The sequence below is a fragment of the Pavona decussata genome, unplaced genomic scaffold (assembly GCF_977016875.1).
Source record: "Pavona decussata unplaced genomic scaffold, jaPavDecu1.1 SCAFFOLD_38, whole genome shotgun sequence".
NCBI classification, from domain to species: Eukaryota; Metazoa; Cnidaria; class Anthozoa; order Scleractinia; family Agariciidae; genus Pavona; species Pavona decussata.
The window spans coordinates 5461766-5476048 of record NW_028145460.1 but is presented as its reverse complement, the minus strand read 5'-3'; the positions used below and the strand labels follow the sequence as shown (position 1 = coordinate 5476048).

At 38.7% G+C, this 14283-nt stretch overlaps 1 protein-coding gene across 9 annotated transcripts in view; it reads right to left on the bottom strand.

Moving 5' to 3' along the window:
• LOC146483797 (sterile alpha motif domain-containing protein 9-like) overlaps positions 1–10984 on the bottom strand; it is a 52573-nt gene extending 41589 nt beyond the window's left edge. For all 9 annotated transcript variants that reach the window (XM_085105933.1, XM_085105936.1, XM_085105934.1 and 6 more), the window contains exons 1-4: positions 10852–10984; positions 7377–7474; positions 4385–4437; positions 2340–2396 (exon numbers count right to left, since the gene is read on the bottom strand). In XM_085105933.1, the coding sequence (XP_084962059.1) occupies positions 2340–2396; positions 4385–4437; positions 7377–7474; positions 10852–10883 (240 nt within the window). In that variant the 5' untranslated portion in view covers positions 10884–10984. The remainder of the gene's footprint in view (positions 1–2339; positions 2397–4384; positions 4438–7376; positions 7475–10851) is intronic.
• Positions 10985–14283: the final 3299 nt, after the last annotated feature.

The window sequence follows — 14283 nt, the reverse complement described above, 5'->3', positions numbered from 1 at the left end:
GTTTCGCTTAAGTTGACTAATACCAAGGTCACGCCCTGCTTTTTGTCCAGGTGGGGGTGTTTAAGGGCCCATTAAAGTATCTCTTTGCTAAGCTACATGGTTGCTACCCAAGTGCAATTATACTTCCGGTCAGCCAAATTTTTTTCACACGCTTTTTTTGGTGCTGGCCCAGCGTCGCCGATTTAAGTCACCGGTACCCCCTTTTTTTACTTTGTTGCAACAAACATAAGAAAAAAAACTTTTTGTTTATATTTTTATCGATTAATTTTCTGCTTTACGGCTACAACATGTGAGTCGTGCCTTTATTTTTGAAACTTGAGTGTTTTGCTTGAAAATGTCATCCACGTACGGACGTAAACAGAAAGCCACAGCGATGGCTGCATGTCGATAGGGAAATCTCGAAAAAGTGACAGTACAAGATTTCCAGTGTCAGGTTGGGAATCAAAATCTCAAAGATGCGCCGAGACACAAACTGAAATTCGTATTGCGCTATCATCACCTGCAAACTTCAAAGAAAACTCTCTGTCCGCGACCTTTTTGACCGCTTCAAACTCCCTGACATCTTCTGCAATAAAACTGTGCAACCCTGTGAACCTGTGTCCGTGAACTGCCCTTCCAAACCTGAGAAACTCCAGTTTAGATATAACACAAATAAACGAAGCTATTGAGGCCACTAAATTGGAACTACTCTCCCAAGACAGCATGGAGCAGCAGACGGTGAGCAAGGAGGCTTGTAAATTATCCTTGAAAGCAGCTCTAGCCCAAGAATTTCATTCTAACATCCAAAATGCTAACCACTCAATAGAAAACCTGACTGATAATGGTGAGCTCGAAACTTGTGATGGACAACTTCTCCTTACAACATCACCCTCGCTTAAGAACCTAGTTAACAGTAACTTAAGTAATCTACAACACTGTGATTGTGAATAAGAAACTGAATTAGAATTTTGTTCGGTAAAACAAAACACAGTTGAAGAGTTCAATTTGGAGTGTAGTCGATGTGGGAAAAAATCAACTTGAAGAGTAGCATTCCTGTCGTTAAAGCCACAACTCATCCAAGATCTGCAATACGTAATCTCGTTGCTCTTTCATTTCTTGTCAATGGGCAATATTTCAAAGATTACAACAAAATTCTCAGGACTCTCGGTCTGGATCACGTCAGTTCCACTCAGTGGATCCATATTATTGAATGGATTGCACCGTTCGTAAACAGGATCGCCGACTGGAGCATGCAAGAAGCAAGAACTGATTGAAGCAGTTCGACGTGGAGATAAGTCATCATTGCACATTCAGTTCAACCGCTATTATCTGACTCGCTGCCACTATTCAAATAACAGCTCAGTAACTGTCCACAACGCAAAGACTGGCAAAATTATTGCGTATTCACTCCGAACAACGAAGCGCAGCCAAGGTGCTAACTGGGAAGGGACAAGCGGTGGATCAGCCTGGCCTACAATGCTTAGGCACCAGGCCGCTGAAAATTCGCTCACCACTTCCGGTGCTGCGAAAAAAGAACTTTTCTCCTCGAGAGATAATTGTAGTTGTTAGATTTTAAAACAATTCGAAAGAACATCATATTTTCTTGGAATTCCAAGCATGGGTTTTGCGATAAAATGAAAAACAAAAAAAAATATGCGCAAAAGAGTGGTCAAAGAAGCACAATTTCCATTCTAATTTTTTTTTATTTTCATTATAAACCAAAACGCATGTTTAAATTTCTTCAAAACAGCTTTTGAATTGTTACTGTACAGAAAATGTGGAAAAAAGGTTTAAGCCATTTAGTTAAAATGCATTTTTTTTCTGGTCACGTGACATTGGGCGTGGTCCGATGACGTCATGAACTGGACCATATTTGCCCCCTATGGGTATTGCCCAAATTTGGTCCAATTGAAACATACACGTGCAGAGTTATAGCAAATTGATTTTTCCCTAGCAACAGCATCAAAAGATACTTTAATGGTCCCTTAATGCCAATATTTTTATTGCTAATTTTGTGAATTACTTTAATTTGTGAATTCTTTAAAAAGATAATTTGCATAATTTCATTCAAAATTTAATCATTTCTTCACATTTTGCACTGTGGCATTCAATATACATCACTGTTTGAGTTTTAGGCCTTTTTCTGAACTCTGATCATGTGACTATTGCCAGGAATGTTTGATTCTAAAACCTTTTAAACAAATATAGACCCTGTAGATGGTTGAAACAAATGATGAAAGTTAAAATTTCCAAGATATGGTGATTACAAACTTCCCATGGTAACAATAGGGTAGTTGAGTTAGTCCCCCTTAAAATGTTATATGTACACGATCTCACACGCATATGAAAGAAGAACTTACATTTCCCAGCAAATGATTTACCATCTCAGTGTGAGAAAGTGTGACAAAAGCATATGTCTAAAAGAAAGAGAAAAAGAAGAAGTTGTAAAAAAATAATACTCATAAATCAATTCATGAAACTATGGTACACTTGTAGTTAACAAGCTAGGACACTGGTTTTAAAAGCAGCTTTGTAAGCCCCTTTTACAAGCCTTCACTCGGAATTACAAGTGTAGCACTATGTATGCCTGCATAATTTTGCAGTTTTTAATAAAAACCTCTCGATCCAATTAATTTTTCTGCAAATAATTATAATTTAACTAATAAGTTAATAAGTTTTCACATGACATTTTAAGAGCATGCAATTTTAAACTGTATATGACGTGAAATCTTTTATTAGCTTATTAGGAAAAGCTTTCAAAATGATGAAAAATGGCATTTATTTTATTGCAATAGCATTCTTGGTTGCCGAGTCATTCAAAATTTAGGTTTATGTAAATCAGAGGACTTGTGACGCCATAACGTGGGCACAAAATGATGTAAAATAACAAAAAATGGAATATCTCTTAAGCCTTTTTCTGTATAGAACTGAAACTTTGTAGAGTTGTTATACTCATCACAAAGTTTCATGATATGATCCACTGTGACATTTCCATGGCAACACAATGGGCTCCGGGCCCTCACCATCCAAGGGATAAAATCAGAGTTTCCCTTCCCAAGAAAGCGCTATTTGCTCTTGATGTTTATTCAGTAGGTGTGAGCAAATATATGCATTACACAGCACAAGTATAACAAATTCTGTTTGACTGTGGAGCAATAAATAAGGCATTTGTCATTTTGGGAAGGTAGAGGTCTGGTAACGAGTACGTTGCTATGGTGACATCATAGCCACTACCACAATGTGCCAAAATATTTATCTCCAAGTAAAAAGGAAGTAAAACAACTACTAGATAAGATAAGATAACTTTATTTAGACACGGTAATTAAAGTCCTTCAGGTAATAATAAGTTATTACAAAAGGAGAAAAAGAGGAAAGTAACTGTAACTAACAACTAATAATGCAATACAATGAAATGCAAGAATAAGTCTACTTCAAAAACTCATTAATAATTCATAATCCCATTGACCTATCACATGGTCGATAAAACATCATGTGCAGTGGTTTTAAAACCCAACAAAACCTCCTCCTTATTAGTATGTGGTGTTTAATGTTTTTCTTGTTTGCTAATTTCCAACGTTCACAAAAGCATCATTGTTATGAACTCTCGACACACACTTTTCCAGGAATGTTTTTGAAGCCGTTTAAAAAAACTTGCAGCACATGTTTTATCGGGTCTAAAACAACTTGGCAGCACCTCGTGGTTTTAAATCCCGATAAAACACTGCTGCTCATGTTTTAAACGTTACTTTAACATAAAAAGAAAGTTTGACTTCTTCTTATTCTTGAAACAGCCTAGAAATTCCAAGCAAAAGAAGGCTTTTGAGGTTAAAAGTGCCGACTTGAACTTGGTGTCCAAGCAGTTTTCTCTTTTAGTCAAGGCTGTTGACCATCTGCTGACAACCCCAAGTGACAAGAATTTTGTGCACCTGTGGTCTATAAGGTCAAATGCCATCTTTAAATACAAAGCTACAAAATATGGTTTCTACTAATCGGCCATCTTTACAATGAGTAAACAATGGTTTGGAGAGAGGCACTTATTTCAAAGTATGAATTCTAAGACAATTGAAAATCAGCTTTTCCAAAGATTTACCAGAAAACTATTGGAAACATAACAGTAATGGGTTGTGTACCACAATACACAATGTTATTTTCAAATTACCACAATATAATAATGTAACCAGCTTTTCCCGCACTGACTTGTTGTTTGACCACTGGTGTCCCCAAGTTTGAAGTGTTTCTTTTGTGCTTTTCATCACATCTCTATTAGGCCTCCACCCAAACTTCCTGCCAGGAGGCTAAGTCTAACAATCTGGCCTCCAGGACCAGGTTTGTAGAGAGGTCAGTTCAAGAGCTTTTACGCTATGACATATTTTTACAGTATAATTTTTTTAAAGGAATTTTTTACCTTTTTGAGGGGAATGCAAATTTTGGTGACTGCTCCTTGAAAATCACACACAGCTAAAAAGAGCAAAGAGAACCACAGTTCATTTCAACCAGTACAAATTACTTGAATAACAGGGCTTCTGATATTACACAATGGTGCGATTTCGCATAAGTAGGCCTTAAATCATATCTGATCGCATAATCCATATCCGTAATGAAATTGCACAATATGAACAAAGTACACAATAAATTCTTATTTTTACTAAAGATCTTCTGCAGCTATTTGAACGTGATTTACCTGTCAAAAAAAAAAAAACTAATTAAAAAAAAAATCATAAATCAAACAACAAGATGTTATTGGGTGATTTCAGAAAATATCCATACCCTACCATGGCGGCTTCTTCATCTAGACCCCCCTTGCCTTCAGAAATGCCAAAATGCTCAATCCCCCCTTGCCCTTTGGATTCTAAACCATTCTACCACCCCGCCATGCCTTCGGAATTACATAATCATTCAAAAAACCCTCAGCAATTTCTGCTTTTCCTTCTGACTGAATTTAATAAATTCCAAACACCTTTAATAAACTGAAATTCATCCTTTCACTGACTCTCTCAGGAAATACATGTACATACATTGACAATTAATTTCAGCCCTGCGAATGATCGATGCAAAGACGTGATCGACCAAGTTCTTTAATTTGACTTCCTTGAAAAAGGAAATGTTCAAAACCAAAACGTTACTTTTTTTACCCACAAAACTCCATGATACTTGAAAGTTATACCACAATTTTTTTTTTATGCAAGGTAAACTAATTTCAAGCTTTGATACACTTTGAACTTCTTTCACATCCAGGATGCATTTTAAGCCTGTTACGTCAAAGACTTTTGTTGTGGGTTTCACAATCGTGGTCTATGGCATAAAGCGGCGTGAGGCGGAAGTAGTGCCTGGCATAAGTGGCTAGGTTTTTGTAAACTTCTACCTTGCAAATGAACTGTGGTGATACAAAAATATCCAGGATTTCTCTCCAGCTGTAGGACTTAGAGTCTACTACTAAGGCATTTGGCATAACAATTCCCTGGCGTAGCCACTTCGGCAGCCGCTTGGCAAGGAACTTCGAAATCTCAGCGCATCGTTAGTGTGTGACATATACAGAAGGCACCCTGGTTTGTAAGCTTTGACCACCATTGACATTTTGTATCCCAGAAATCTTAGTGCTTCTAGTGTTGCATTGTATTGTATAAGTACAAGTTTTCCACTGCTCATCAGACAAGGCGTAATCAGTGAGAAAAATGGACTTTTTATATTTGATTAACCTCACAAGAAATTCATCAACGTTATAAGGCCTCTGAAGCTTGATGTATAATCCATATTTTTTTTTCTGTACATCAGGCTTTTAGCCAGGATTTTGAAAGTGGGAGTCCAAACTTTATGTGGGCCTTTGGCCCACATAGCATGGTGCCGCAGGCGCCATGCTGCTAGGGGGGTCTGGGGGCATTCTCTCTCAGAAAATTTTGAAAAATTGAAGCCTCTTCATACCTGCGAACTCTCCCGGTTTTCCCGGGAGTCTCCAAGTTTTTCAACTAATCTCCTGGTCTCCCTGTTAGATCACCAAATCTCCCGGGAAATATGAACCGTGGCCATTTCGAAATATTTTCTTGAATTTCATTAGTTTCGATCGCAAAACGTAAAAAAAAACCATAATCGTCATTGTAAAGAAGCTAACCAATTAATCCCGCCGTCCCCCCCCCCCACTGAAGCGCTAAATTTCGCGTTGATGGCACGTCTCTCGGAGATTGTTCGCTGTTTGCTGAAGATTTCTACACGTCTCCAGATGTTTGTACTCCGGGGGTTGTCAGGTATGCTCTTAGACGTGATATCCGCGATTCTGACAGCTGTAAAAGTCTTTCAATTTACCTATTAAACCGCTGTTTTTCCTTGATAATTTTACTAATCTATCCTTTCCTCAACTTACCATGGTTAAGATTGAATTATATTTGGGAAAGGAACTCCAGTTGTTACGAAGAGTGATTGAAATTTGAACTTGTTAAGCCATGATTTACACGAAAGAACAGATATGCGTGGCTTTGTTGGTCGAACTGCATTCTGGTCTACAAGTGCCAGTCTCCCAAATTCTCAGAAATGCAACATCTTTTATTATTTTCAATAAAGAACTTAAATTTATGTGTTGTGTAGTCATTATTTACATTCAGACAATTGGCAGTGCAAAGCCTAAGACCTTTTCGAAGAAAACAAATCTACTCAATTACAACTGTAAGTCAGTTTAATAAACCAATATAAGGCCTAAACTGTCGAACTGCTTATGGGTCTAAATTGTGCGTTATTTAGATTTTATATTCTTCACGGTTGACGGTCGAAAGTTACTCTAGCTGCCTCGTAGTGGACGTCTTCAATTGGAATCCGGCGTAGACAAGACTCATATCCTCATAACTAATCACCAACGCGCGTATTTATTTATAGCAGCCGGCAAAGTAGCCTGGGGACGACTTGGTAAGCCAATATCACTGAACAGCGGCTTTGCCTGTGAAATCGCTTCGCTCAACTTTGATTCATTTGATAAAAAAAAGAAAGGAAACTCGCAAAAAAAAGTGTTAATATAGAAGAAAAATACGACAGCAACACTAAAACAACTCTTGAGAGCAAAAAGGAATGTAAGTTTTATTAATTTATAGACAATGTTTTGTTACATTAAGCACAGAAGTTCATAAATGGCCGCCCAAAACAGGCCGTCAAAAATCTCCCATTTCTGAGAAGTGGCCGTCCTTTGGACGGCTGGACGGCCGCCTGGCTAAAAGCCTGCTGTACATGAATGTGAACACATGCCTGATCCATCGATGCTTGTCTAGTATTACGTAATTTATTTTTTATGATGCTCTAGTTTTCAGTTGAACTGTGTATAAGTGATTTTTCTCATCTGAAACCTCAGTGGTAAAATGTGGTTAAATTACCATAATTTGTCATGTAATAGACCCTTCCTTCTCATCTAATCCTCATACCTTCAAGGAAATCTTTCAAGGGACTTTCTTGACAACCAGGAGGAAGACCATGAAGAAATATCTTTAATTCATCACCATCCATCTTCACTGGTGTACCCCTGCAGTGTGAAGGAAACTATTTATATGAACTGCAATCTTGGACAAAATTAAAACTGTTAAGAAACTTTTATTTGACCTACAAATTCTACAGCTTAAGTGATACATGAACATCCCAGCTCCCTCCCCCTCCCCCTTATCAGTGTTCATATGCTGCTGAGAAAAGACTGGGTAATCACTCAACCTACAAAGCAACATTGAGCGTTAGGAGGGAGGGGGGGGGGGGGGTGAAGGTTTACTACTCTCCAAATGTACAATTCACAATTTTTCTCACTTACGTCTTGGTAACATTTTAGTTCAACCAAATCACATTTACAGGTGAAGCAGATTTGACTGAAATTCCTGAAACATGTTCACCTATTGACAAGCAACTGGTCCTTAAGGGAATGAGTTCTTAATAGAATGAATCAGACTAACTAGCTTTAAACACTGTCACCTGATTAACACTAGCAGTAAGCAGTCAAAACAATATGATCTATATTTCAAGTAACTACATCCTGAGATAATGATAACATACCGTGTAGCATGAAAATTTTGGGGATTGGCGATGTTTTGTGGTTTGCGGGAACAAATTTTTGCGGTTCGAGATGACTGAGATTTCTGCTGGGAACTAATATTTTTTACGATGCTCTGTTCAAGCATTTTCAACTTTTATTGCACGTTGTGTTGATCACAGTTCACTTTACTTACATATTAGAGACATATCACTATTTACTGCGCAAAGGGACTGAACAACAACAAACACAGAAAGCCTACCCTTACTATGCACCACAAAACCCTGTTTCATTAATACGGTTTGCCACGACCGGTATTACCATATATTATTTTACAAGAAAGCAGTATGGATGTTTGAATTACGGTAGCTGAATCCTTTCTAGGCATATGGAGGGGCTTTCCAGTGAAAGATGTAGTATACAGCTTTGAGACCTAACCGGGAGCGGGCTGCTAAAATGCCAAACTATGCCCTACTGTAACGCAATGACACAGACTCAGTGATAATAATAACACTCTCATCAGTTGAAGTTTCAAGAACTGAAATAACTTCTGTGCAGGCCACCGCAGGAGCGCCACTAGAACATGGTTGGTCTGCTGCACGATTCGAGTCTGCGTTCCTTCAGATGACCTATTCGTGCCAATCTAATGTATTGAATTGCTTCAGTTGAATTGACAGCTCCAGTTGCTTTTTCCAATGGAAAATCATTGTTAATGTTCTTGTTCAAGTCCAATGTATATCGCTCCAGTGGCACAAGTCGATTAAAAGCGGAGTTTTTTAATTTGACTGAAGGGAGTTAATGTTTGCGGCGTTTTATTTTGCGGGTGTTTTTTTCTGCGGGAACTAATTTTTGCGGATTGATAATACACAAAAATTAGAACCCGCAAAATTTTCATGCTACACGGTAACCAGTACCACAACATGCTGGAACTTCTTTAACCAAAACCCAGTTTTATCAAGGCAACTTATTGGATGATAAATATACCTGGTCAACAGACCTATTCACACGGAGGTAAGGTAACCCTGGGATTATGTACGGCCTAGCACTCTCACATTAATTTTCTACCTTTCTTAAAACTGTTACATTTATAAGGCAGAAAGGGTTGCCTTACGTATTCAACTGTTCGGTTAAACCTGCATGCAGGCTTTTCCCTTATAAACACTTTAGTTTAGTTTAGTTTAGGGTAAATAGGGCTGTGTGAATGCGCCAATCAGCAATGCCTTCCATCAATGCAGTCAGGTGACAATCTCTTAAAGTTCCTTATAAAAAAATGCTAAGAATAATGAAGTGAAGAAGTCCAACATCCAAATAAACTAATAAACAAAATCTGAAACCTTGTCCCAAAAAAACTGCAGAAAATCTGCAGTCCTCTGCATAATGCAGGATCCCCAAATCTGTGGAAATTATGTATTGAATCTGTGTTCCGAATGAATTTTTAAGCCACACCTGCTGATCTGCAAAATTATTCACTCCCAATTTTGATGCTAAAATAATACTTCATTGCAAATTTTGTTGATCAGGTTAACTAGGTACATTAAGCTTGAGATGTCTCAGCTTCTTGTTTATTGGGTAAACCCCTACCCGGAACTTTTGCTTGATAATTAACTGCTGAAATCCACTTGAGAGTGCATGACTAGCCTAGCTAGAATGTTTTTTTGCACACACTGATTAAATAGCAATCAGTGTGCAAGTATGTCAGAGTGCGCAAAAGACAAGTGCTACATCCATTGGGTTTATAGCATACCGTAAATGCCAGATCTCCTTTTCCGATAAGTTAAGGTGATTCCATTAAATTGCATTGCGCATCCTTGCTGCGCATCATTTTTCACGTCATTTAGCCCGCGCACGCAGAACATTATGGGATTTCCTTAAGGTTAAGCTCGGCAGGAAAATAAATGGTCTTTTTCTTCTGAAGGAGCACGGTGACCCCCATTTTTTAATGCATCAATTTAAATGTCATACGGTTGACCACTATACATCGCGATTTAAAGAAAAGTTTAATACTCTACTTTGAGATATTTTTATTTGAATGCTTTAAAAAGCACGTATTTAGGTAGTGCTGCTTAGTCGTGCACACGCAGCAAAATCTTTAATTTCTTTCATAATCTTAATTTCAGTTCAATGAAAATAGTTTGTTGTGTAAGATTAAAGTAAATTTTGTTGAACTGCTTCGATATTTTAATGCAAGAAATTAATTTCTCTAGAAATGATAGTTCCCTTTTCTGATTACTAGCGTTCCCAATATAAACCTCGTGGGTCATCTATTTACTAGCCATCCAGGTTGCAAAAAAACGAGCACGCGCGGTGACCCCCATTTTTTATTGCATTTTTGTAATGCTCATAACATAGTCATGAACTGGACCAAGTGTTAGACAATTTCAAATACTCCTGCTTTTTCAGCGGAATCACCTTAAAATAACTTTAAGCTTACAGTATGTTACCTTGGTGTATCTCAAAACTGAATTCCTGTGTACATTTGACACAACAGAAAATATCACACAAGACAACAACACTTGTCTTCCTATCGTGGTCTATACTCCGAGGGAAAAGCCACGAATTTTACAAACACGTTATTGAAGCAGCATAAATGGAAAGCGAAAGTAACTCAAAATATTTTGGTGCCATTTTCCGCACGCCCGCTCTTGGAACGGCAAAATCATGCCCGATCTTTTTCACAGAAAGGTATTCAATAAAAAGAAACAACTGGCAAAAAGCAGAGAAGCTGTTAAATTGAAAAAATCAAAGTAAGACAACTGTAATGTAGCTATTAAGCCTTTAAAATAAGGTAAGCTTGCAATTGTCGAAGCTATAGCGCTTCGATATAAGCTTATTGCACCACGATTGCAAAAAAAATGAAAGTCACTGAATTGGTAAATACTGGATACCTGCACGAAGAAACCTGCCTTCGGAGGTTCATAAATAGACGTAGTATTCAATCTGGTCGAATTTCTCTTCGTTCTTTTTTCGCCTGGGCAACAAACTATCAAGATCGTTTTCAACAGCGTCAGTGTCTTGGAATCCTAGCATTAGGCAAAAATGACTGTCGGCAAAAAGCCGGAAGTATGTCGGAGAAAACCTGGGTACGAACCTGAGTTGCGTCATTCTCGTCCCCAGAGCCTCCTGTCCCTCCTAGCCGGCGGGGCCTTCGCACGAGGGAAAGGAGGCTCTGGGGAGACAGGATTTGATTGGCAAGTCTCCTAACAAAAGAAATCTAAAACGGAAGTGAAAATTTTAGCAGCAGAGCGTGGGATGGGCGACTGGCGGCCTGGCGCAAAAATACAGCACTATGGCGGAAGCTAAAACGTCTCTAAAGATTTTTTTTGACAACTGTAGGTGTTATAATCAATGCTGCAATCTCGTACCCAGAGTCCTCAGGGTCTTTGGTCAGCGGTCGCCAGGAGGGACTCTGGGGCCAAGGAAACTGGAATGTTATTACCGCAACAAAGGAGACAAATTTCGCGCATACTCGAATTCAACCAATAATCAGCCTTGAAATGAAATAAAGCCTACTGACAAACATCAATACTTGTTACAATCTTCATGTCATCCTAGACACACTAAGAGAGCCATTCCATTCAGCTTAGCTCTCAGACTTCGACGTATTTGTTCTTCTGACGAAACTTTTAAACTCCGAACAAACGAACTCAGAACCTATCTCAACAAACGGGGATACAATCTTTCATTCCTCAACCAAGAAATAGGACGTGTTAACGGCATCCCACGTTCCGACGCTATAGCTACGAAAGACACCTGCGACACCAACCAGCCTATACGCGTACCCCTTGTCGTCACATACAATCCAGCCCTTCGTTCTGTATCATCCATTATTCACAAACACTTCAACATCCTATCTTCATCTCCCCATTGCGCTAACGTTTTCAAAGCCACACCTCTTGTTGCCTTCCGACGGACCAACAACCTTAGTGATTTACTAGTTAGCGCCAAACTACGTAATCCCACACAAAACAACCTACCCCATGGATCTTTTCGATGTGGAGACAACTGTTTAACTTGCAACTACATAACAGACGGACGTACCAGCTACACATTTCATTCTACCGGCGAAACTAGACATATTACTCATCATATAGACTGTAACTCTAAAAACGTTATTTACATGGTACACTGCAACCGCTGCCACAAACAATACATAGGAGAAACAAAACGACGACTTCAAGACCGTTTTAACGAACACCGTAGACCAGTCGACAAACAAACAAACAGTTCCAAACCCACCACAGTTTCAGAACATTTTCTTTCTAATGACCATAACGCTTCTGACATGCTACTAATTCCTCTCGAACTCATCAAATCTAATCGTGACAGTGTACGCAAAGCTAGAGAAGCATACCTCATCGACAGAGGTCAAACTATTGAACCCTTAGGTCTTAATAGGAGAGATGAGACATAAACATTTTTCCCGTCTTTCATCTTCCTAAGTTATGTAATTAACTCATTGTTACGTATTTTGTTTTCGTCTACCACGTTGTAACATTAGCTTCTACCTATTTACCAGTCGTATTTTCAAATTTCAAATTGTAACGTTTTTGTTTATGTAACTTTAGCCTTTTTCCAGGTATCTATTGTAACTGTTTAAAATTGTAACGTATCTTGCCACAGGGTCAGTCTCAAACATACCCTGAAGAAGAAAGGCCGTGCCTTTCGAAATATTGGAAAATATACTTCCCTGACCGTGAAATCAGCCTTACTCTTTTTTTAGATTATTTGCTTTGAAATGAAATGAATTTTATTCGAACGCTAAGCGAGCGCGGTACTCGTCGACGACAATGGCTACTCTACGGTCTGTCAGAGGTCAGACTTCCAATTGGGCTCAAATCAGTTTCACGAATGTAAACCCAAAATAATGTAAAGGAATACTCTGAATACTTATTTGCTTTTTGACAAAGAAGCCGGAAACCTGAACCCCCAGTCATCGACGGCCCGCCACAGTAAGACCCCCCTCCCCGAGGGGGAGGGGCTCCACCTGAAAAGGGTACCTCTAAGGCTGGAGGTATACAGCTATTTCAATTAACGTTGGATTAAAATCAAGCTAAAAGACAAGACCGCAATGTTTTGTGGGATTATTTTTTATGAATAATTTTATTAAAATCATCCCTGCACGTGCTGGTCATTGTACTGCTAATTAACACCTATTGTTTTCTCCAGGCATGACTGATTTTGATGAATTTATTCATAAAAATCCCACGTAAACTTTCGGTCTTGTCTTTTAGCTTCATGCTTTGAACCGACAACGTTAATTGAAATAGCTGTATAAAAGGAATTTCACCAACTGAAGCATTGAACAGGATAGGGTATAGAAAAGGGACGCAGTGTCTCGACTGATAAACCAAACTGATTGCAGGGTTAGGTAACACTACGGCAAGGGCAATTTATAATCAGTTTGGTTTATTTACGCGTAAAATGACGCCTGCACGTGCATTTCGACTACAGGAGATTCGGCAATGAAAAGTGTTCAGAAAGAACCAAAAGATCGCAATCATATTCAGGGTTCGTACTCTTTTGAACATTTTGTATTTCCATGACCGTCTATGACCGTGACTTCTCCAAGTTTTCCATGTCCTAAATTTGACCATTTTCTGGGAAATCATCTTTCATTTTGGGTATGTTTTTACTATTTTCTTCGAAAAAAAATCATTTTCTACTTTTTAGTAAACATCTTTTTCCATGACTTTCCATGACCCACACCTAAATTTCATGACCTTCCAGGCCTGTAAAATGAAATTCTAAAATTACATGACTTTCCAGGTTTTCCATGACCCGTACGAACCCTGCATATCGCCTAGAAATCTTTTGCAAAAATTGTCAACAGCTTACGAAACTAACTTAAAATCGACGCTAGACCTCCGCAGGCTATAGCGAGGAACATAAGATATGGCTAGCCTGGGTGCAACGCATTTCATTTTTGCTCAAGTGCACCCTGCCTCTCACAAACAAGTTTATGGCAGCTTTTCCTAAGAACTTATGTAAGTACAAGTGGAAAAGGCACCAAGGCGTCAGCATTACGGAGGAACAACTTAGTGAATTTTTAAGAAGTGGCCGAGGGAGAATTTCCACTGTTTGTACCTTTATAAAAGGAAAACAGTTAAAAAAAACTTCGTAACGTTTTATTTGTACCTGCAACAGCTGTAAATGAGCCTTTCTTGTGGCTCTAGTTAACTATCATGCAAAACCATGCTCATTTTCTGACTAAAACAGCTCAAAAGCCTTACCAGTTGGGGCAGCACGAAGGTAATAAACCCCCGCCCTGAAAAACTTTCTTGTTCACGCATCGATTTTAAACAGGTGAAGGCGAAGAC